We start from the raw sequence: 26,378 nt of genomic DNA on the forward strand, positions 1-26,378 counted from the left end.
GTTGTGGGATTTCAGTGCAGATGCTAACAGAATTCTGGCAGATGCTAGCAAATGATTCTTTATGCAAACACCCAACAACATAATGTTTAATGCATTTTTGGTCAATTTTGCAGATTATTTGGTTAGGCAGCAACACAGTCATGTATGTTATGATCCATAGGAAATGGGTTATAGACAATAGACAATAGGTGCAGGAGGAGGCCATTCGGCCCTTCGAGCCAGCACCGCCATTCAATGTGATCATGCTGATTATTCTCAATCAGTACCCCGTTCCTGCCTTCTCCCCATACCCCCTGACTCCGCTATCCTTAAGAGCTCTATCTAGCTCTCTCTTGAATGCATTCAGAGAATTGGCCTCCACTGCCTTCTGAGGCAGAGAATTCCACAGATTCACAACTCTCTGACTGAAAAAGTGTTTCCTCATCTCAGTTCTAAATGGCCTGCCCCTTATTCTTAAACTGTGGCCCCTTGTTCTGGACTCCCCCAACATTGGGAACATGTTTCCTGCCTCTAACGTGTCCAACCCCTTAATAATCTTATACGTTTCGATAAGATCTCCTCTCATCCTTCTAAATTCCAGTGTATACAAGCCTAATCGCTCCAGTCTTTCAAGATATGACAGTCCCGCCATTCCGGGAATTAACCTAGTAAACCTACGCTGCACGCCCTCAATAGCAAGAATATCCTTCCTCAAATTTGGAGACCAAAACTGCAGACAGTACTCCAGGTGCGGTCTCACTAGGGGCCTGTACAACTGCAGAAGGACCTCTTTGCTCCTATACTCAACTCCTCTTGTTACGAAGGCCAACATTCCATTGGCTTTCTTTGCTGCCTGCTGTACCTGCATGCTTCCTTTCAGTGACTGATGCACTGGGACACTCAGATCTTGTTGTACGTTCCCTTTTCCTAACTTGACACCACTCTGTTTTCCTATTCTTACCACCAAAGTGGATAGCCTCACACTTATCCACATTAAACTGTATCTGCCATGCATCCGTCCACTCACACAACCTGTCCAAGTCACCCTGCAACCTCATAGCATCTTCCTTACAGTTCACACTACCACCCAGCTTTGTATCATCTGCAAATTTGCTAATAGTACTTTTAATCCCTTCATCCAAGTCATTAATGTATATTGTAAATAGTTGGGGTCCCAGCACCGAGCCTTGCGGTACCCCACTAGTTACTGCCTGCCATTCTGAAAGGGACCCATTTATCCCCACTCTGCTTTCTGTCTGTCAACCAATTTTCTATCCATGTCAGTACCCTACCTCCAATACCATGTGCTCTAATTTTGCCCACTAATCTCCTATGTGGAACCTTGTCAAAGGCTTTCTGAAAGTCAAGGTACACCACATCCACCGGCTCTCCCCTGTCAATTTTCCTAGTTACATCCTCAAAGAATTCCAGAAGATTAGTCAAGCATGATTTCCCCTTCGTAAATCCATGCTGACTCGGAACAATCCTGTTACTACTATCCAAATGCTAAATGTTAAACATTGTGAAAGTGGTCTCTCAGGGTAACCTCGGGTTGCCATGGGAATAAGCTCAACCGAGGCAGGGTAACAAATGGCGGTGATGGGGGTAATATTGTGGGGATGTGTCTGTGTGTTGGCACGGACCTCCCAGTAGAGACTGATCCATAGTATAGAGTAGGCTGATTGTGCACTGTGGGACTGGGCCACAGGTTGGGTCAGCGATGGAAGGAGAAGTGTTCAATTCACAGTAGCCTCAATCATGACCCAAGCCAACAAAGAATTATAAGGAACATTATTGATGATTAATTTTAATATATAATAATGATATCCCGAAGAGGTTTCACAGATCTTACTGTGTGCATGTACGGCGCTCCTTTTCGAAAAATTAGATCATTATAAAGGTCTGAAGTAGTCATTTTGATCCAATTTATGATGGTAGGTCATTAATGGGCATTCAACATATGTGTGAAATATAACAGGGAAATGACATTAGTGTTAGGATGAACTTCCTCACTTAAATTGGAGCCTTTAGGTGCAACTAATGATCTCTGTAAAATTTTCATAGAACAGAGGGGACATTAGGCCATCTTATTGTATCTGCATTTACTTACATTAACATTTTGGCGATAATGTTAGAAACAATTTGGGACTGGAGACGTTGTAATGTGCAATGTGTTGGAAGGAACTGTGGATGCTGGTTTGCACCGAAGATAGACACAGAATGCTGGAGTAACTCAGCGGGACAGGCAGCGTCTCTGGAGAGAAGGAATGGGTGACGTTTCGGCTCGAGACCCTTCTTCAGACTGGTCAGCATGGGCAATGATTGGTTAGAGTTGGTAGAAGACAAGGGGCAATGACATGTCCCGCTGCAAAGAGTCTACTCCCAGAGAGACTTCAGAAAATCGCATGCTACCTGCACCTCCCACGGGAACATTGTATTCAGAAGCAAAGCTTTTCCATGGCTGTCATCACGAATATATTTCAGAAAGACCTTTAGCCACAGTTATATGGCTGGACTGCCGTGTCCTTGGGCTTGAAGGTTACATTGCCTCTCAACTTCATCATCGCAGGGTCTTTCCCAGTGGCTGCAGCAGATTTCTCCCATGTCTCGTAATGTGTAGGAACGAACTGCAGATGCTGATTTTGCTCACAGCATCAGAGAGGTCACCTCAGCACTATATTTACACAGAGACAATTATTTTACTTCAGTTTCAGTGAGTACAAGGTACTATCTTGGGCACAGGGTTTTGCCAGTTTTGTTGGATTCCCGTAAGTGCAGGTAGCCGCTGACTGCACTTGTCTGCCAATAAGAAGACCCATCAATAATTCAGATTTTTTTCTCAGTGAAAAGGATTTCCAATCACCAGTGGCTGACGATCATCACAGAGGGTACTCTTTATCACCATGGCTTCACACACACATTATACAATCACAACTCCCGAGTACCAATACATCGCGACCCAAGCAAGTACAAGAATTGTTCTGAAAAATGTCATTGGTCTTCTGAAAATGAGATGCTGGTGGCTGTATCAGTTCAGGCATCAGAATGCAGGGCCAGAGGGCACAGTTGTACATCAAGAAGGTTTATCAGTAATCAGTTGCGAGACCTTATAATCCTCCTTTGCAGCATGTCTGGAGAAAAGGACTGATGAAGGGTCTCGACCCAAAACGTCACCTAATCCTTTATCCAGAGATGCTGCCTGACCAGCTGAGTTACTCCAGCATTTTGTGTCTGTCTTCATATATTTGGGTTGCTCTTTTTTGTGGAATTAGATTATAGGTGACCAAAGCGACTTCATTAATCTTGGTATTTATTCACAAAATGCTGGAGTAACTCAGCAGGTCAGGCAGCATCACAGGAGAGAAGGAATGGGTGACGTTTCGGGTCGAAAAGGGTCTCGACCCGAAATGTCATCCATTCCTTCTCTCCTGAGATGCTGCCTGACCTGCTGAGTTACTCCAGCATTTTGTGAATAAATACCAAGATTTGTACCAGCATCTGCAGTTATTTTCTTATACTCATTAATCTTGGTAAATAAGTGAGAATGGTTATTCCGTGTAAACCAGCATCTGCAGTTCCTTCTTACACAATGAATCCCAGATCCAGTTACCGAAATAGCTCATACTAAATGTTTTCAGACACACCCTGACATAGCTTATATTATCTGAAAAAGGGTCTCGACCCGAAACGTCACCCATTCCTTCTCTCTAGGGATGCTGCTTATCCCGCTGAGTTACTCCAGTATTTTGTGTCTATCTATGGTTTTAACCAGCATCTGCAGTTCCTTCATACACATATCTTATATTGATTTGTATTTTTTCCAAACTTGTGGAGCGACTCACATCTTCAGCTAGGGTGTCCCATCGTGGATGTTCTGGCCTCAGGTGAAGCTTCACGTCCAATTCATGGCATCACGTCCTAGAAGGGATAGGAAAGTTTTGGAGAGAGTGCAGAAGAGACAAAAATACAATAGGAACTGGTCAATGGCGATTCACACCCAGATGCAAGTGTTAACACAAGAAAGGGAACAAAGTTTGATGGGTCAGGCACATGTCGGGTGGTGCAGAACTCAGTTTTGCTCCACTCTGCTCCATACTCACTGAGAAGAGTGCCAAACCTTCAAGGGATACTTCCCTTTATGAGGAGAGGCTGCAGGGGACAGGGTCGAGAGCCCATTGATTTGTTGGAAAGTACCCAGCAGCAAAATGATAAATGTCAGGCAGGAGGCCAAATTTAATTTCTTAACTCCTGCAGCAACTACTTTTAAACCCTCGTCATCACTTCCAACCTCTGATCCTCCAGACATAGGAAGTAGATTAATGATAACTGCAGTTTACACGTGAATTAGCTCACTGTTGATGATTTTTCACCAGCCTTGTTTTTATTTTGCTGAGTGTAAGGTTTGGAGTTTATTTAAAAATCCAGTCGCTTAAAATAAGTGAAACAATCAGACTTACAGGCATCTGGAGGAGGAGGAGGAGGATAGGTGCACCAACCTGTCACACAGCATTAAGTGACACTTGTTTACAAGCCATCATGTAATGATCCGCATCCAGTACCAGTGACTCATGCAGTATCTTAAAACATTTAAAACCACCCATCAATTTTAATATCTAATAGATAATATGTTCAAATGCACACAGTGATAATTAGGATGCTAGAAACAACAGACTAATTGTAGGGTTTGGTATGATAGGCCAGAAAATTTACTTGACAGAAGAGATTATTTGGTCTTTAAGCATTTGTGAGGGATGTGGGAGCATTTACACAGGGGAAGTATGTTTTGAGAATAAGAAAATATTTTCAAGAAAATCCTTCTCAGGTGGTTTAAATGTTTGTTACAGTAATGAATGGGAAAAGATAAAGAGATATTGGGGGGGATTTAAAGCTTTTGGAGTATTGAAGCATCGGTAAGTGTGAGTGGATTTAAAAGGACAGCCCAGAACAAGCCTTAAAATAAAAGGCAATCAATCAAGCTTTTAAAAGGCCTGCAAAGGATAAGCTTTAAACATTAAAGACATCAAGGGAACAAAGAAAGAGGATATACCAAAGCATGCAGCAGGGCTTAGCCTGAGAAGAATGGGTCAAGTCAAGTTTATTGTCATAGTGGCACTTGTGCATATATTGCTTGCAACAGTATCGCAGGCACACCGACTCAGGTAAACATACAAAAAGAGATTATATATAAAATTTAGAAAATAAAGAATACTGGTAAAAAAACAAAAACATCCAGGCAAAAAATAATATGAAAAAAACAAGTCCACCTTGGTGCAAGAGGTGGAGGTTAGTGTTCCGTGGCAAGGTAACATTAGGATTGAGCAGTTGATTCAAGAACCAGATCATTGCAGGAAAATGGCTGTTCCTGAAACTGGTGGTGGCTTCTGTATCTCCTGCCCAACGTGGCGGTGAGAAAAGGACATGGCCTGAAATGGTGGAGATCCTCGATGATAGATGCCGCCTTCTTGAGGCGCCACCTTCTTGAGGCAGCGCTTCAATTAGATGTTTTCAATGGAGGGAAGGGCTGTGTCCACCCCTCTCTGCAACCTCTTGCATTCCTGTGCATTGGAATCGGCATACTGGGCCATGATACAGCCAGTAGGGATACCTTCTGCAGAGTATCTGTAGATGTTTGTGACAGTATTCAGAGATATAGTGTGAACAAAGTCAAATTCTGCACAGTGATTTCATACAAACATAAATAAAATGTAGTCTTCAAGGTACTGAAAAGACTCACTGGACTTCCATAACATAAGAGGATCTTTTTAACCACCTGAACAGGCGGATGTACCTCTGTTCACCATTGTATCCCACTTTCTCCAACCCCTCTGATAATATTGATAATATGGCACTTCCTCAGCAGTGCAGTGAAACAATGGGCTTGATTGTATGCTTATATCCTCGAGTAGGGCTTGAATCACTTCGGCAATGGATGCACCTCAGCTACCGTCCCTGTAGCAGATCCAAGATCGACCTTCCTGTGGAGAGCAACTGGCCCAGATGCAGTCCCGAGCCATGCCCTCAGGACCTATGCAGATAGCTGGCAGGAGTATTCACAGTTGTATTTAACCTCTCATAACGCCATTCTCAGGTTCCCATCTGCTTTAAGAAGACCACTATCATCCTGGTGCCAATGAAAAATGGAGCAACAGGCCTTAATGGCTACCATCCAGTGGGTTAGACATCCACCATCATGAAGTGCTTCAAGATACTGGTCATGGCACACATTAAGTCCAACCTCCCAGACATCCCTTACCCATTGCACTCTGCCTACCATCACTATATGGCCACGGCAGACACCATCTCCCTGGCACTATGGTAGTTCCGGAGCGATTGTGCTCCTTCCTTCTTTTCAGAAATTCTTTCCCGTCATTGCATGTGAGCCAGTTAATTCAGAAAATTATTCAAATCATACAGGATTTTATCTCAACTATGTGTATTTACTCTAATACTATCACGTGATATTTTCTTTCATAATTTTGCACATTAACCTTTTTGTGATTTATGAACAAATATAGCAAATACCATCACCGTTCAATCATCCACCATTTAAAAATACTTTGCTGTTCTATGTTTGTCTACTGAAGTGGATGGTCTCAGACTTTTCCATGTTATATTCCATCAGCAATGTACATGCTCATTCACTCGTCTCCATTGTACCCTGCAATGTCTGTATCGCATTGAAGCTTCACTCTGCCACCAAGTTTGTAACATCAAAAATGTGGTATATATTACATTGATCCCCTCAACCAAACCACTGATATAAATTATAAATATCAGGGGTTCGACCACTAATCCCTACAACACGCCAAAAGCCACAGCTCATCAAAAATTAAAAAATGACCTGTTTTTCTTACTCTGCTTTGTCTGTTCACCCAATTGTCAATCTATGTCAGGATATCACTACCCTAAACTCATAAGGTCTAACTTTGTTCAATACCCTTCTCAAAGGCCTTCCAGTAGACCAAACCAACTGATTTGTTCTTATCTATTTTGTTAACTACAAACTCAAATATTTCCAATAGATTTTTCAAACATGACTACAATTCTGCACAAACCCATGTTGACTTTGCCTTATCTTATTATTATTTGACGTGTCATGCTTTACCTTCTTACTAATTGATTCCAGCATTAACTCACTGATGTCAGGTTAGCTGGTCTGTGGTTCATTGTCTCTCTCCCTCCCTCTTAAACAGCATATTTACATATTCTACCTAGCACTGGAATTTTGGAAGTTTGACAATTAAATCCACTATCTTCTTAACAACCTCTTCCAAAACGTTAGCACATATTTATTATCTTTCTGGTTTGTGCAATATTCGTTTCTACTGATGCTAATTACTTTGATTACTCATCAATTACTTTAATCACTCCTCATTTGCTCTAGATCTGTACTCGTCCACTATATCTAGAAGGTTTTATGTGGTTCTTCTTATGTCAAACCATACACAAATTATATGTATAATTTCACTGCCATTCCTTATACCCCAATATATTTTCTCATGGTTAAGTCTATAAAGGGATCCATAAGTTGAGAATTTGAAAGTTGATCAGTTTGCTAACGGTTAATTTTAAAAAAAATCCTTAATATGGATCTTTGATAGTTTATTCATGCCAATATAGAGATTTGCAGCATTTCTTAAAGTTGATATATCACTGCAATTTGTAGTTAATAGCAGACGGGTCTTGACCTGGAACATTACCCATTCCTTCTCTTCAGAGATGCTGCCTATCCCGCTGAGTTACTCCAGTATTTTGTGTCTATCTTTGTAGTTAATAACACATGGTTTCCATAAAGTTTCAAGATGGTGTCAGAGCATGGTGACTCTTTGCGTGCTGGTGCTAGAAGTAAATCTAATGTCATCCACTACAATCATTCCACTATTTTAAATCTCTTTTACTTCTATATGGCTTGACTGTGCTGATGAATGGTATGATTTGACATGATAACATGCAATATGGAGTTTTTCATTGTATTTCAGTACATGTAACAATAATAAACCACTAACAATAAATTCTGCCAATATTTTATATATATATACATATATACATATATTTAAAATATATATATATTTTTTAATCTGACTACTGAAATGTATATACATGTCGTATAAGAAAATAACTGCAGATGCTGGTACAAATCGATTTATTCACAAAATAAGTCTCGACCCGAAACGTCACCCATTCCTTCTCTCCCGAGATGCTGCCTGACCTGCTGAGTTACTCCAGCATTTTGTGTATATACATGTCTATACATTTCTATAGTCTGATTTTATGTTTCTTGCTGGCCTATTCTCTACTCTCATTTCCCTTTCCTTATTAATGTCTTAGTCCTCCTTTACTGAATTCTAAAATTTCCCCACTCAGATTTACTGCATTTGTGGCAATGTTGTAAGACATATCCCTTTGAGCTAATAATATTTATAACTTTTGACAGCCACACTGGACTAAGTTTCCTGTTGGATTTTTTTTGCAAATTGTGTATTATTTTTTCCTTGATGCTAATAGACTAAGAATTCAATACACAACAGGCAAATTGGTGAGGAGGCACAATGAGAAGTAGCATAGCATTTCAATGCCATTATCATTTTCACCTGAAATTGCCAGTAATGGTCTCGGAGATTTAATGATCTCAGCAGGATAGTCAAATTAAAACTTCTCACCTGATCATTCTTCTGCACAGACCACAAGAGACTTCCACTTAATTCAGCATAATGAACCCATTCCCATTTATTTCACTCTGCATGAATATCTGCAAGATATTGCGACAACTTATTTTTGCTGGCACATATCCAAAATGCTGCTTATGGTCTCACAATTACTTCCACTTAATCTCACCTTCTGCTTTTACTGGCTACCATATCCAATATGATAAACTAGCTTTCAGCTAGTGAAATGTCCATTCACTCTTCTTAAAACAGAAGCTAGCAAGTCATAGTAATCAGTAGGAGTCCCATTAATCAGCAAATCTGTTGTTTATGGAGCCAAACAACATGGAAACTGGTCCCTCCCCAGGTTCCCACCCAAACCACCCCCTCCCCAGGTACTTTCCCCTGCAATCGCAGGAGATGCAACTCCTGTCCCTATACCTCCCCCCTCGGGACAGTCCAAGAACCCGACAGTCTTTTCAGGTGAGGCAGAGATTCACTTGCACCTCCTCCAAACTCAACTACTGTGTCAGCTGTTCCAGGTGTGGACTCCTTTTTATCGGCGAGACCAAGCGCAGGCTCGGCAATCGTTTCGCTGAACACCTCCGCTCAGTCCGCCTAAACCTATCTGATCTCCCGGTTGCTAAACACTTTAACTCCCCCTCCCATTCCCACACTGACCTTTCTGTCCTGGGCCTCTTCCATTGTCAGAGTGAGGCCCAGCGCAAATTGGAGGAACAGCACCTCATATTTCGCTTGGACAGCTTACACTCCAGCGGTATGAACATAGACTTCACTAACTTCAAGTTAGAAACTCTTGCTTTCCCCCTCTCTCCTTCCCTCCTCCTTCCCAGTTCTCCGACCAGTCTTTTACTGTTTCCTCTTACATTTTATCTCTGTTTGCTTTGTTGTTACTTTTGCAGGGTATTTGGATTAATATTGAGTACAAACCCACACCTTTTGTTTTTATGTTCCCATTTTATTACATTTCCACTTATGAACGGGTTTGAAATAATCTGGGAATTTAAATAAAACATCAAATCCCTGGTTGATTTATGCTGAATTATTTGTCATTCCAAATGCAGCTTTTTAAATGTAACATATTAAGGTGCAAAAAAAACCCCAACGTGGGAATTCAAAGAGGTTTGACTATAATGGGTGTTTATACGGAAGTTGTTATGCATTTACAGATGCTTGCATATGTATAATTGGCAAATAGTAATCTGTGGTTGGGCACATATGTCACTTGTGAAAAGGTCACGAGATGTCTCTGTTCAGATGACTCAGTTACCACGACCAGCCAGCCAGCCACATGTCAATGATGGTGAAGGCTGAGCAACAACAGTTGCTCTCACGCTGCCCGGCACCAACTCAGAAATGGGTAGATCAAGAGTTCAAGGGGACAGCCTGAGGGTGGACATCGTCAGCAGAGGGAGCTCCTTGTGCTAAAAGAGGAGCCAGTCACGCCTTCGCTCTAATGAGAAGGACAGATGTTGACTTCAATGATCCAAAATTGAAAAGAAAAAGGATCCCTGTATCTGAGCAATTGTGGAATGCTTGGATTGCCTGAGGGCACATCTAGAAACTTTGGTGGATTGATATCAACTACTCCCATGCATGGTCAGTATACATGGTTACCATGGACTGTGTGATCCTCTCATCGGCTGTTGAAATATTTAGAAATATTTTATTAGTAATTGGATTGCATTTGCTGTGATCCTACAGTACACAGTCTAACTTCCTCCATCATTTCCACACTGGTCAATTAGATAAACAAGCGAATAGGGATTTCAGTCAGACCGCCAATCTCCAATGTCTGCTGTGTAGGAAGGAACTACAGATGCTGGTTTTCACCGAAGACAGACACAAAATGCTGGAGTAACTTAGTGGAACGGGCAGCATCTCTGGAGAGAAGGAATGGGTGATGTTTTGGGTCGAGACCCTTCTTCAGACTGAGAGTCAGGGGAGAGGGAGTCCAGAGATATGGAAGGGTAAGGTGTGAAAACAGCATTTCAAAGCAGACGATGAATAGATCAAGGAAAGGATGTAGAATGGTTCATTGTTAGTGGAGGGGAAGGTGACAAGGTAGCATACAATCAGTAACATTAAGCAGAAGAACAGATATCTGCTGCCTTACAAAACAGCAGATGGACAACACATTTAAGGTATTGCTGAATTGTAACCCAATTGAAGTCAACTTACATTAGGAAGATAGATGAGTGAGACTTATTGCAACTAGATGCAAAAGAATAAATCCAGGTGAAGGCAGTACTGTACCTAATATGAGCAGAATTGGTGGATGTTGGTTTCGTGTTCTTGTTCTTTGTCTGCATAAAACTTGAGAGTCTTCAATGTGCAACAAAAGTCTTTATTACATTAACTCAATGCTGGCAGCAAGACAACTAAAATGGCTGCAACCCCATGATCTGACTGACACTCACACACTGTGTACAGCCAAGATAACTATGTACAAAACATCTCCCTTTGTCCTGTGCAGCGCCACCTGCTGCACGAGAGGAGCAACAGGTCTTCCCACCCCACACGGTCCACCAAACATCAAAGTTAGTGTGGCCAATGATGCCAAGGATTGCAGAAGGGAAGAAGTATTGCAGTACAGTCACAGGGGATACAACTTTCAATTTGATAAGGATCATTCCATTTCTGTGACACAGCAGTAACTTTATTGCAGGTACGGTGGCGCAGCGGTAGAGTTGCTGCTTTACAGCGAATGCAGCACCGGAGACTCAGGTTCGATCCTGACTACGGGTACTGCACTGTAAGGAGTTTGTACGTTCTCCCCGTGACCTGCGTGGGTTTTCTCCGAGATCTTCGGTTTCCTCCCACACTCCAAAGACGTACAGGTATGTAGGTTAATTGGCTGGGTAAATGTAAAAATTGTCCCTAGTGGGTGTAGGATAGGGTTAATGTACGGGGATCGCTGGGCGGCACGGACTTGGAGGGCCGAAAAGGCCTGTTTCCGGCTGTATATATATGATATGATATATGATATGATATCACAAAAAGCTGGAGTAACTCAGCAGGTCAGGCAGCATCTCGGGAGAGAAGGAATGGGTGAGGTTTTGGGTCGAGACCCTTCTTCAGACTGATGTCAGGGGAGGGGGCAGGACAAAGATAGGATGTAGTGGGAGGCAGGAAGACAGTGGGAGAACTGGGAAGGGGGAGGGGAAAGGGAGGGACAGGCGAACTATCTGAAGTTAGAGAAGTCAATGTTCATACCGCTGGGGTGTAAGCTGCCCAAGTGTAATATGAAATGTTGTTCCTCCAATTTGTGGTGAGCCTCATTATGACAATGGAGGAGGCCCATGACAGAAAGATCAGACTGGGAGTGGGAGGGGGAGTTGAAGTAACTTTATAGCATTCACTCAAGTTGGGAATAATGCACAGATGAATATGAATTTGAGAGTTTAGTTTAGAGAGTTTGGTTAAGAGATGCAGCTTGGAAACAGGCCCTTCAGCCCACTGAGACCATGCTGAACATAGATCACTAGTTCTATGTTATCCCATGTTCACATTCATTGCCTACACACCAGGGGCATTTTTACAGAGGGCCAATTAACCTACAAACCCACTTTGAGGTCTGGGAGGAAACCAGAGCACCTGGAGGAAACCCACGCAGTCACAGCGTGAATGTGTAAACTACACACAAACAGCACCCAAAGTCAGGATCGAACCATGGTCACTGGTGCTGTGAGGCAGCAGATCTCCCAGCTATGCCATTGTATCACCCAAACATGTGTCGGCATGTTCAAGTACTTTGGAGAAGAGAGGATGTAAATAGGGCAGCAGTTTGGAAATAAGCAGGGATCAAGGGTGATTTTTTGAGAAGCAGGGTAAAGACGGTTAATATTGAAAGTACCATCAGAGGAGAAAGAACTGTTTAATGTATCATTTACAATAGGAGAAAGGTGGAGTTGATCATCATTCTGATGGGAATAGTCTTAATAGCATCAGTGAAACATGTGAGAAAGGTGAGCATCTGGGAATTGAAAATGTGTAGGAAAATAACTGCAGATGCTGGTACAAATCAAAGGTATCACAAAATGCTGGAGTAACTCAGCAGGTCAGGCAGCATCTAGGAGAGAGGGAATGGGTGACGTTTCGGGTCGAGACCCTTCTTCAGACTGTTCAGTCACAAGTGAGTTTCAGAATGAATTTCGCAGATCCAGCTACCGTGCATCTGAATTTATGGCTTTTAGTGGCAATTCTCAAAGCAAAGTATTTGCAAGTTTATTATGGGAAACTTGAGAAAGAAGGAATTAACATAGTCTGTCATTCCTGTACATTTACTCTCTGAATCAGTTTTACTATACAACTTTTAAAATAAAAATACATCAATAGTTTCTTGTTTCTCCATCTTAAATGCAATAAACAAATCTATCAACTTTGATTCATGAGATAAGATCAGACATAATTTATCAATCAGAATTGAATGAATGAGATATAATTCAGCTGGATTTGGAGTGGTTATTGAGTGTGTGCCGCCTTTGAATAGGAATCAAGTGCAGGAACACTGAGCATTGAGGACACTGAGACAACGTGTGGAACCCCTTCACATACCCAAACTGAAGTGAGGTGTCAATGCCACTTTGGGATTCTGCCTGGAGTTGTTCTATTTTTATGGAGTGAATACAACATTGACGCCACTGAGCTACAGGGAGTGCTGCATCTGTGACTTTTTTTTCCTCAGTTTTTCTCCATTAGTTTTTCTCTCTGCAACTCCGAAGCCATCAAGGCAATCTCTACATGTTCATCAATATCAAGGTCATTAAGAAACCAAGTTATCTCGGTTTCTCTCTGCATTGATTTTGAATTTTTGAAATTGTTTTGAATATTTCCTAGGCAATGTCTGATATTTTAGATTGCATCAAGCAAAATTACTTTTTTTTTTTAACACAGTGGTTAAGGTGTCTTTGGAACCTTCTTCCCACAAAAGGCAGTGAAATCAGAGTCTTTGAATATTTTTCTGGCAGAGATAGATAGTTTTTTGATAGGTGAGGAGGTGAAAGTTTATCAGAAGTAGCTGAGAACGTGTAGTTGACGTTAAGATCGGATCAACCATGATTTCATTCAATGGTGCATCAGACGCAAGGGGTCGGGGTGGTCTATTCCTGCACCGTATTTTGGCCAAAGCTGTCCAAACGCTGTTATTCTGTCCATCGCAACTTGCTGGCTCTTGGTTTATAAAATTCAATGGTAAGGAAAAAAATGCTCATTGTTTGACCTCCATCCAAGCATCTACAGATAGATGTTCCACAGTTTTGAGACATTGATAATAGATTCTTGGCATAAAAGGAGCACATGCCCATTTTGGGGTTTCCTGAAAATGAACACAAGGATCATGATACGCCAGCCACTACTTCTCGTGCAGGTAGCAACACCTTTAAAAAAAATTAAAACTCACTTCATTATTTTTCTTTACTTCTTTCTTCTAAAGTCACACATGATCAGGCATTAACTTCACGATGCCTGTCAAGAAAACAAAGTCATTTTTGGCACGCTACCTAACATTTATACTGATAATTCTGACGCATACTGACGATCATGATTTCATTATGCAGCCAGCCCTTGCATCATTGCATCATTGAGCAGCACACTTTGACAGTGAATCAATATTATGACCATAAAGCATCAGGGAGCTACTCTGGAACTTTGGGGCTTCACGGTGACGCAGCGGTAGAGTTGCTGCCTTACAGCACCAGGGACCTGTGTTTGATCCTTACTACTGGTGTTTGTCTGTACGGAATTTGTACGTTCTCCCTGTGACCTGTGTGGGTTTTCCACGGGTGCTCCAGTTTCCTCCACACTCCAAAGATGTACAGGTTTGTAGGTTAATTGGCTTGGTAAAATTGTAAATTGTCCCGAGTGTGTATAGAATAGCGTTAGTGTGCGGGGATCTTTATACCCAGGAACCTGAATCACTGCAAAGTGATGCACCATGATTACAGTCAGGATATCAACATCAGACTTACCCAGTCTGAAGAAGGGTCTTGACCTGAAACGTCACCCATTCCTTCTCTCCAGAGATGCTGCCCGTCCCGCTGAGTTACTCCAGCTTTTTGTGTCTATGTTCGGTTTAAACCAGCATCTGCAGTTCCTTCTTACACAGGATATCAACATGGTCAGATTCCGAATCGATTGAGTGAAAGCCTATTTGGTTGCTGCATAGTTTGCAACAGCTATGAAGTAACCTATGTACAATCAATGGCAGCAAACAATACAATTCTTGTCAAGCCTCTCATTCTGTCTTTGGTGGGGTCTGGCTAGAAGAAATGTTCAGACAGCTCTTTTGAAAGAGTGACAAATGGTTTCTCATATGTGGCAAGATATCTCCCATTGAAGGAGCTGATGCAAAACATTTACCACTATAGCCATCTTCACAGACTCTGATAGTGTGCTCCTTTCCCCTAACTGAGGCAAGGTGACAGATTTCAATGAAGGTCTCCCACTGAAGTATGGGTATCTCCTCATCGTGATTCACATAGAGAGCTTCCTAAATACACTTGGCTGATTTAGCCTCCTGAGCTTCCCTTCTTCACTTCTTCCCCCACTTCCATCAGCACTCTATCTCGTTCTCGCAATCCTGCACTCCAGTCCGAATGCCCACTAATCTAAACACATCAAGAAGCTTCTGTTTTCTTAATCCCTCTCAGAATCTCAGTTATTTCAAAGAAATCACATCTAATTTTTCCAAACTCTGGGGTAATAGAACCATCCTGTTCAATTTACAGGACAACCCCATAGACAATAGGTGCAGGAGGAGGTCATTCGGCCCTTCGAGCCAGCACCGCCATTCAATGTGATCATGGCTGATCATTCTCAATCAGTACCCCATTCCTGCCTTCTCCCCATACCCCCTGACTCCGCTATCCTTAAGAGCTCTATCTAGCTCTCTATAGAATGCATTCAGAGAATTAAGTCAAGGCAACAATTTATTGAATCCATACTTCCTATCTCAAAGGGAAATACATCCTACCTTCCAGACAAAGATGACTACAGATGCTTGAATCTGGAGTGATAAATCAGGCGTAAGGAATTCAACTGGTTGAGCAGCATCTGTGATGGGTATAGAATGCAGGGTTTTGATCCAAAACATCGTCCATTCCACCCCAATAACTGCAAGAACACTGTGCTCTCGATAGTGTGCAAATGGCAAGCTTGTGCCTCTTGCCAGTCACCAGAAGATTCGGCCCAATATGCTACATGTTCTCTCACCAAAGCCCTGCACATAGACTGACTTTTATTAATTTTCTACTATTTGAAAAGATTGTTTCTCCATTTTTTTTCCAACTGAATAACATACATTTACCACAACTACCAGGCGTGTAAATACTTTTTTTTAAAACTCGGTGTCAACCCCATAGTTCATTTTCCTATCTAGCTTTGGACCTAGAGGAAAGATGATAAAGTCATTCAATATCATTTTCATTATTCCCTGCTGACTTTAGCAACTTTAACAGTTTGGACAATACCACTACTAGGCTAGAGACTTTGAAACTACTTGTAGAAATCAAAAAGGAACTAATGTGAATATGATTGGTGATCTCTTTAAATTTCATTGCCAGGGTGCCCTCTGATGTTGAAAACACACTCAGGTGTGCGAGATTAAGAGAGAGCACAAAGTGCTTTGCTGGTTCCCAAATGGCAAAAACACTGTACAATCTACCTCTTTGCATTTCTCCAGAAACATTAGCAACACACACATTACTGCATACGAGAACCATAAATGCATTCACATCCCGAGGACATTTTTCCTGGCTGCATTAATATCCATATTAATATCTATTAATATTAGATATTAGCAAATTTAATAGTGCTCTGTTAATATCAATGGTTACAGGTTGGCTTAGTCTAGTCAGAATCATTACCTTAATTGATACTTATTGTGCAATAATCTGTTCTCATAATTATTGTTTTAATTTAAAAGAGGGAAAAGAGACCAACAGTAATTACACAAATTACGACTGAAACAGAAACACATCATTATAGTTGGTAACCATAGCCAATACGAGAGCACTTTGGAGGATTCCAGCAGAAATTCTAGGTCTGTTCATATGAAATTAAATACATTGGGGAGCTAAAATGGACACAATGACTATATAAAGAAAAATTAGTAGAAAAGTAGAAAAGAAAAATAGTATGCAGAATAGCAAGCAGATCAGATCGGACGAAGATGTATTTTAGAAGGACAAGAGTAAAGTACTTGAGATGAGATGGAAAAGAAATTAGTACAAAGAATTGTGCAGCAAAAATTGAATGTTTTTTAAGAGGGCTTACAGAATAAACATAGGCTTGGAATGCTTTGTCTAAACAAAGAAGTTCCAAACAAATTATAATTTAGAATAAATGTCTGCAAACATTAGAATAAAAGAATGAGAAATTAAAAAGCTTTCAGCATGATATGTAAAACTAGGAGCAAACAAGGGGAAAAAATAGAGACACATCATTGGAAAACATGGATAAGTGACTATTTGTATCAGGACCCATCAGGCTGATTGGGGTGGGGGAATAAAGCTGCAAGAGAGGAGGGACAGGACAAAGCCTGGCGAGTGATAGGTGGATATGGGTGAGGGGTGGGGGATGTTGATAGGCAGATGGAAAGTACAGAATAAATGTAGTTAATAAAAAGGCTTGGAATGCTTTGGCTAAACAAAGAAGTTACAAACAAATTATAATTTAGAATAAGTGCCTGCGAGAATGAGAATATAACAATGAGAAATTAAAAAACTTTCAGTAAGATTTTCAGTAAGACTTTGAAGCACTTCCCTCTGGAAGGCGACTCCGGACTGTCAAAGCAGCCACAGCCAGACATAAAAACATCTTTTTTTCCACGAGTAGCAGTTCTACTAATAACCAAAGTCTGTAGTCTCTTTTTTGCTCTAGTTTATTTTCACCCACATGTTTAGACCGTAATGTTGTATCCTTATTGTTTTGATGTGTTTATGCTTTATTCTTAATTGTTAATTGTATGTTTGTGTTGTCATTTGTGAGCGGAGCACCAAGGCACATTCCTTGTATATGCACATACTTAGCCAATAAACTTATTCATCATCAAAAGATATGTAAAACTAAGAGCAAACAAATATGGAAAAGTACCTTTGCCTAGACATTCACTATATATTACAGTGTAATTGATGGGATGATTTTCAGAAGCAGACTGATGCACACTGATGTGACTGTATCATCATATCATATCATATCATATCATATATATACAGCCGGAAACAGGCCTTTTCGGCCCACCAAGTCCGTGCCGCCCAACGATCCCCGTACATTAACACTATCCTACACCCACTAGGGACAATTTTTTTTTTTTTACATTTACCCAGCCAATTAACCTACATACCTGTACGTCTTTGGAGTGTGGGAGGAAACCGAAGATCTCGGAGAAAACCCACGCAGGTCACGGGGAGAATGTACAAACTCCTTACAGTGCAGCACCTGTAGTCAGGATCGAACCTGAGTCTCCGGCACTGCATTCGCTGTAAAGCAGCAACTCTACCGCTGCGCTACCGTGCCGCATAGAATGGATTGCTAGAAAAAGTTGACATTTGTACATTATTAAAAAAGGTAGACATTGAAAAAGTATTTTGCAATAAACTTTATTAAAGAGGATAAACCAAGAGAAGAGTTGAGTTCCAAAGTGTATGTCAAAGGGTTTCCTAAAGATGAAGTTTATTAGGCACAGAGTGAAATAATCACAGATGAAAGGAACATGTTCGTCGTTAGTCATGTTATGGGAAGACAGGATGCCAATCCCTTTTACAATACAGTCTAATATCCCGAAAGGGAGGTTAGGGAAGATTGTGCTGATATACTAGAATTTATATTTGAGAATTGCATTGATTCGTGAAGTTTTAGCCTGATTGGACAGTGCAGTACCAATCTTTATAGAGGGTGACTTTAATTCAGGTAATTATTGGTCAGCTTCCTGGGCCTCCTTAATTATGATTGGAAGAACCTTGTATATGGAAAGAGAATTGTCAGAGGTAGCCAGATTAGATTTTGAAAGTGACGCTTTGAAAGTTGAAACTCATGATTCTTGTGGGAAGTGCAGTGTATGTAGTGAGCCAGGAGTTTTGGGAAACCTGGGCTTGCGAAATATTTAGGAATTTCAGAAATGAGTCAGAAAGAATACGAGAAACAACATACCAATTAGCTTAATGTCTGTAGCAGGGAAAACATTGGAAAAAGTTAGTACAAGAGCATTTAGAAAGTTAAAATGGGTTTGAGTAGTCCATGTGCAATTATGAGAGAGAAATCATGTTTGATAAATCTGTTTAAAGTATTTAAGAGGTTGTAACTAGCAGAGTAGATAACGAGGAAGCAATGGACGTGTTGTGTTGGGACTGATGGAGTTAAAGAGTCATACAGCACAGAAACAGACCCTTCAGCTGTGTCGACCATGCAGGTCCCACTTACCCGCGTTTGGCCTATATCCCTCTAATTCTTACCTATCCATGTAACGGTCCAAAAATGCCTTTAAAATGTTGTTATTGTACCAACCTCAACTACTTCCTCTGACAACTAATTCCATATATCCACCATGCTCTGTGTGAAAAAGGTGCCCGTCAATTTCCTTTTAAATCTTTCCCTTACACCTGTCCTCTAGTTGTCAATTCTCCTTCCCTGGGAAAAAGACTGTGCATTCAGCCTATCTATTCGCCTCATGATTTGCCTGATGCCTCAGGTGGATGGTGACTACCTTTTTCCCATTCTGTGACAAGAGTAAAGACATCTTACTACAATTGTATGGAACCCTGCTGAAAGTACCTGGAACAATGTGAACAAGTCTAGTCTTACAACTCAGGTAGATTATTCTTTTGATACAGGTAGTTTAAACAAGGTTTGCATAGAATGGATCGACTGGGTTTATATTCACTGGAATTTAGAAGGGATCTTATAGAAACATATAAAGTTCTTAAGGGATTGGACAGGCTAGATGCAGGAAAAATGTTCCCAATGTTGGGAGAGTCCAGAACATTTTAAGAATAAGGGGTAGGCCATTTAGGACTGAGATGAGGAAAAACTTTTTCACCCAGAGAGTTGTGAATCTGTGGAATTCTCTGCCACAGAAGGCAGTGGAGGCCAATTCACACAATGTATACAAGAGAGAGTTAGATTTAGCTCTTAGGGCTAATGGAATCAAAGGATATGGGGAGAAAGCAGGAACTGGGTACTGATTTTGGATGATCAGCCATGATCATATTGAATGGCAGTACTGGCTCGAAGGGCCAAATGGCCTACTCCTGCACCTATTTTCTATGTTTCTATGCTCGATTGCTTCCTGAAATAGAGGTAGTTTCCAATGAAAGAAGGTTAAACAAAATGAGCTGGTATTCAATAATATTGTTTCAATCGAACCTTTGCAAAATAATGGATCATCCTTTCAAGAATGATCCATTTCTTCATTCTGAGGGTAGTGCAATCTTGGAATTCTCCACCCAAGAGAGCTGAGAAGTCTCAGTAATTAGACATATTCAAAAATGGAGAGAGAAATTGTTGGGATATCTTAGGAATTAAGGAAAACAGGATGACTAAAAGAAAATGCCTTGGAGGTAAAATAATATCTTTGAATAATGGGCTGAGTGGTTTGTTCGTGCTCTACTTTTCATGTTCTTACCAGGAATAGTGTTTAAATTTATTAAATTGTACAGGTATTTAATTCTTAAGAAATTCAACAGAAAACTAGAAAATAACTTTGGTAAAGTTGAGGGTGGAGGTGGGAGTGGTAAAAGCAGGATTAGAATTAAATGAGTGCGATGTTAGATTTTAGTTTTAGAAAATCGGCAGTAATCATATTCTGAAAGATATTTAGTTCACTGTCAGAAGAGAGAGATTTGTGAATATAGAACCACAAGGCATTAAAACCTGTACTTTGGATTAATAAAGCAGTAAGCTAAAACTAAATGTAATGCAAGGTATGAACATCTTTACAATACACGAATGATGGGATTATGTAAAGATTCAGTACAGCATTAGGATTTAGCGCTAAAGTGTCCTTTGGGGGCTTCGGCAAGAGACTACAGTCGAAATGCAAATGGAATACTTTTGTTATACAGAAATCCAAATATGAAAGAAGACTAAAACACTTGTTATCTCATTGCAATATATGGTGCATAAGATGTTCAATGTTTTGAAAAGATGCAGACCTCCCAACATTTAATTTTACAAACTCATAATTTTGATGTCCAAAATTCAGAATTTTACATCAAAATTCATAATATGGCGCGTAATGCAACTTTTCGGCAAAAAAAAGTATGCACGCCAAATGCGCTACATTCACATGTGAAAAATTATTATTATTTCCATTAGTTTGTAGTTCTTGGACTACATGTACAATGTCAGGCCTATCATGAGTATATTCTGCTATTTATAGAAAGGTTATTGAACAGAAATACTTTTTACAACACAAAGAGTTTTTTTTTTTTTTTTTCTATTTTGCTTTTTCCTTACACATCCCAATTCTCGATATTGAATAAAAGAACAATCGTTATAAAATGTCTAAGTTAGGAAGAGTTTCATTTAAAACTGCACATACCTAATTTCATTGAAGACATACTTGCTCCAGTGATCTTCAACAGCAAATCACAATGGTCCATGTCCCCTGCACCCTCCTCTCCCCCCTCCTCACTACCCTCCCCCCACCTCACTCCCCTCCCCTCCTTCTTCCCTCCCCCCCTTTCCCACCTCCATTCCCCCCTCCCCTCCCACCCACCCCTCCGCCCACTCTCACTCTACTCCCACCCCCCCCAACTCCCCTCCCCTCCATTCCCTCCACCTCAACTCCCCCCTCCTCCCCACCCCACTCCCCACCTCCCCCTCCCTTCCCTTCCTCCGCCCCCCACCCCCCCAACCCCGCCCCCTCTCCCACACCCCAAACCCCCACATTCACCCACCCCATCCCTTCTCAACATCAACGAGCCTCACACCACGCAGCGAGGCGAAGCCGGGCCAGCGGCGAGGCGAATCGGCAGGGCGGGGCGAGGCATGTGTTTTGCGGGAAAATGTGGGGCGAAATCGGAATGGCGGAAATGAAATAAGAAAGCGGAAACTTTCCACCAAATTCAGAAGGGTTGGGAGGTCTGAAGATGGAACAAGGCAGACAGAGGTTTCCAGTTGTGCAATTGAAATGTACCAGGTCACAGACAAGATTGAATGTTACAAATTGAGGAGATTAGAAAAACCCTCATTATTGTGAGGGACTGCAGAATTAAACTTCCACTCTTGGTCACTTTGCTAATATGGGAAACAATTATATCTGATCTTGAATTTAGAACTTATACCTTCATTTCTGTTGACAAAAGAGAATACTGTGACTTAATTATGTTCTCTGCCATGAGCCCTGGAATCCAGTCTTGATATTTTGTTGAGTGAAGTTCACAAACTGACACATGAACACCCCTAGGGGGGTTTCAAAGCGTTTTGAAAAAATTCTGAACAATACTGTTGAAACAATTTAGTTGCAGTACCTTTGGAAGATTTTAGACTCATTGAATGTGTGATGTTATCTGTAATCAGAAAGTTTGTTGTTTAATTACAACAACAAATAAATCACAGCATTTTTTTGACAAATTGTTGCATCTGCAGTAGTGTATTTGGAAATACTTCAAGAAAGATACTGTATTACAATAAAATACAAAATGCAGTATAATAATATTGTTTCAATAGAACTTTTACAAAATCTATTATACAAAAGTACCATTTTTCATGGTCTGCATATTTAAAGGACTTGGTTCTGTCATTTTCATTGATTGTTTAGGTTTGCAAGTCAACTTTGTTGCGTGAAATAAAAATTCCATCATTAACCACTCAGCTGAACATGAAGAAAGGTGTACTGATTGCTAGGGTTTGATATTAACTCAAAAAATCAAAACAAAAACTCACATTTGACTCACACAGATACAAAATGGCCAAATAACATTGAATGATTAGATGATGCTATTTATTTTTATACTGCTCCAAAAATGAAGTGCTCAGTCCTCAACTAGTTTACCTTGAGATGCACGGAGTGTAGGTTTAAAAAAAAAATGCTATTCGCTCCAAATCTTGGTACTGAAAAATACAGAATGTAAATGACAATGCAATGTTTCTGATCCTTGTGCAACGCTATCAAAAATATTAAACATACATAGATTGGACAAGCAGTTTCTTAACACGTGCAACAATCCTGAAATGTATTACCATCATTGTTTGATTCTGGCAGAGAATGGCATGGGATTCCATGCTGTACCTGTTCAATTTGCCCCTGTACAGCACCAAGGTCTTGAATGAGATAAACCTTGTGAGATCTAATATTGCAGCCGAGATGTCAAAATAGTTGAATTCTGCATGTTTCTGCATCCTTTGGGCACACAAAACGATCAATGCTTTGTTAATGTTGCCAAACCTAACTTAATTTTTGGTTGACTTCTGCAACAAATGATCAGGTCACCAGACTTCTTAAAATAAAGGATATTTTAATCTGGTGTTGTAGCATTGCTTTTCCTTGCATATGTAATTATTTCTAAATGCCAAGTTGTTAGTTGTAAATGGAAGGTTCTCTTCCCAAATAATTTTAATGTCCCTGAAAATAACCAAGTTGATTTGAAATGTATTTTTGTAGAATGAATGTGCACCAGTACCATTATCGATATTTTATCAGGAGTTAACCCTTTAATGTCGAAAAATAAGGCATAGATCCGCAAAACTATATGAGCAACGGATAACCATTTTCCTACAGTGGTTTTTCAATGTGCCTTCCTTCCACAATGAGCTTTGAACTTGGGAAGCAGTCTACAAATGAGCAATAGTAGTTAGTTCTTTGGAGGTGCACTGTTGAAATGAAAAGACTTGAGGAACGCGCGTTTCCCAAATGGGTTACCCCATTGCGAAGCCATACTAAAAACTGAGGAAGCACGAACAATGTGTATCAGGCATTCTCTCTAGATTTGTTCACAGAGGTTTACAGGCTTATTGTTACAATGGTAAATGTTATGCTCCAAGTCTGTGAACACTTTAACATAGTTCTGGCTGATAAATACTCAGAGTTGACAAAACACATTCCTTCGTCACGATAAAGCGGAAACACACAGTAACACTGAATTCATGGGTTTACTTAAAAAGAAGCAGAAGTGGCTGAATGATAATGCTGTTTATCTATAAAACGAAGTTTTAGAAGGTTAGCCACATAAGTTCACGTTGGGTAAATGTAATGCAAGTGAAGATAAAGTACTTTGTTGGGACTGTGACAAAATCAATGAAAGTTGAACAGGTCATTTATAAAACAATAATTATACCGTAAAACACTTTAAAAGCAAACTACTGTATGTATTTGAAACTGGTAATAAGTAGACTGCTGATCTAACATGTAAGTCAATTTAAAACTATGACAGAATACAAACATGTACAATTCAATTTTAGTAAGTAAAAATGTTGCACTACAATGATTCACAGAACTTTTTCAGAAAAAAAGTATAAATATAATCTTCTTACAGAGAATATGATTTTCAGTAAAAAACATATTATACAAAACTTCTTTATACTAAGCACATAAAATCTATGCATTTTGAGTCCATAATGTACATGGTGGAGAGGATATAATGGTAGGTTTTAACTGGTCATCCATTGGGTAACCTATATCTAATCGGGCACAATAGTGCACACCTGCGATTTATTGTGAGGCTCCTTGTCCATCGGTACTTCTCCAACAGATGAATAACATTTACAATCCTCTGGCTTTTTTTTTACGAATGCTGCCCCAAAATTTCATCGAGGTTTAAGTCCTTCATCCAGTCATCGTTGCTACTTTTTATCAATGAGTCAAGGAAATCAGAGTCACTGCTGAGTCCTGACAGTGCACTGTCCCCATGTTGGCTGAGAAAGTCAAATGCCAAGTCACTGTTATGATTTGTTCCCTGGTAATTTCGAGGGGGCTGGTTGGTAGAAGGAAAATTGGCTGAAGGCAATGTTTGCACTGAAGGTGCCTGGCTTATTACAGCCATGCTTGCTGCTGACTGGCTCATTGCAGCCATAGGTTGTGGTTGAGGTCTTGGCTGATTAGCTCTTGGAGTCGACCCACTCAGTGAGCCTATTGTCTGTCCACTCATGGCTTGGTTCATTTGTGCCAAAGGTCGCATCTGAACTCCTGGAGCTATCTGGTTAGCTGGTGCCAGGCCACGCTGAGCAAAGTGTTGACTGGACATGTTAGCTTGCACAGACTGATTTGGGAAAGGAGGGTTATTGGAGAATCTTATGTTAGTACCCATTTGTGCCTGCTTTGGAGTCACCTGCACCCCCTGGGGTGTCCAATTTTGCGGCGCCAAACTGGAATTGGTCATCATATTTGTTAGTCTTTGTGTCTGTGCAGACATACTGGTGCTTATATGGTTCAAAACTGGTCTCATCTGCTGCTGAGAAATGGCAGAACTCCCAAGAGACGCAGTGCCAAACCCTGACATGGTGGTCCCTTGGCTCAGCGGTGGCTGCCTTGGAATCATAACGGTGTTCGGGGTCATTCCCATTTGACTTTGGCTTGTGTGATGTTGCAGTTGATTAACACTGGATGAGACCACGTATGCTGCCTGCTGGGTAGCTGGCACATTCCCGTACATTCCTATGGTTCTGTCACTTTGAGTTCCAGATATAGGAGGCATCCTTGGTCCTTGGTTGCTCGGTGAATTCACTTGTAAAAGGCCAGAGTTTGGAGGAATCACACGGTGATTTGGAGCAGAATTTGGTAATGGCTGAGACGTATTCAATCCCATTGCTGATGCAGCACCTGAAAGATTAATTAATTTTTATAACACATCTTAAGATATAAATAGCTTCAAAACTGGCAAAAAGTACTGAAATTTGTTTAAATACTGCAATGGAAATGTCATCAGTGAAGTCATGCAAGGTTGAAATGTTACTAATGGCGAAAAGTAAAGAAATCTGTCAGCAAGTTTGATCCAGAGTTTGAAGGTTTGCTAATCTATTGTTGAATAGAATGGGAACAATCAGGATGAATAAATCTAAAGTAAACCCTCATTTTAATGGATCCCTTTATACGGACCTGCTAACGCAATCCTGGCTCGCACCACCTCCCCCAGGCCCTGTTTCCAATGCCACCCCCGGCTTGCAAAGTGCACCAGCAAGTCCTTCTTGGCTCTGCCCGAGCCGGCTGCTTGCCCCTTACACCCGGGTGGTTTTAGAGAGGGACTACGTGCTGTCCATGGGCACACTGGGGGGTTTCCTGGACCGCGGGGGGTGGAATGCATCCTTAATAAGGATGGAGTAATAGTTGTTTAAGGAAAATTAATTTTACTTGTCTTGTGGTTGTGAGTTTTGTTTTGTATTATTTGGTATTGTAAATATTATTGTAAATATTTGAATACACTTATTCATGGTTGAAAAAAAAAAGGAAGTCCTTCGTCTCCCACTGCACAGTCCAGTTGTTGTGGCTGTTGTTGTGGCTCACGTTGTAGCCCCTGGGGACAGCCATTTCCTCAGGCCGCTGCCACCAACAGGACGCGGTCGGTCACTAGGGCTCCCTTCCCTCTCACCAGCTGCTGGTTCTTTCTGTTGGCCATCGCTTTGTCCACTCGGCTCTTCCCCACCCCCTGCCTTCTTCTCCCGTCACTCTCCACACGGCTCCTCCACGGCTGTCTCAATAGACAATAGGTGAAGGAGTAGGCCATTCGGCCCTTCGAGCCAGCACCACCATTCAATGTGATCATGGCTGATTATTCTCAATCAGTACCCCGTTCCTGCCTT

At 40.9% G+C, this 26,378-nt stretch overlaps 1 protein-coding gene across 2 annotated transcripts in view; it reads right to left on the bottom strand.

Moving 5' to 3' along the window:
- Window positions 1-22,361: 22,361 nt before the first annotated feature.
- The window catches only part of maml2 (mastermind like transcriptional coactivator 2), a 340,367-nt gene continuing 336,350 nt past the window's right edge, over window positions 22,362-26,378 (bottom strand). For both annotated transcript variants that reach the window (XM_078402742.1, XM_078402741.1), the window contains exon 5: window positions 22,362-25,401. In XM_078402742.1, the coding sequence (XP_078258868.1) occupies window positions 24,368-25,401 (1,034 nt within the window). In that variant the 3' untranslated portion in view covers window positions 22,362-24,367. The remainder of the gene's footprint in view (window positions 25,402-26,378) is intronic.

The sequence above is a fragment of the Rhinoraja longicauda genome, chromosome 7, assembly GCF_053455715.1.
Source record: "Rhinoraja longicauda isolate Sanriku21f chromosome 7, sRhiLon1.1, whole genome shotgun sequence".
In the NCBI taxonomy this organism is placed as follows: domain Eukaryota; kingdom Metazoa; phylum Chordata; class Chondrichthyes; order Rajiformes; family Arhynchobatidae; genus Rhinoraja; species Rhinoraja longicauda.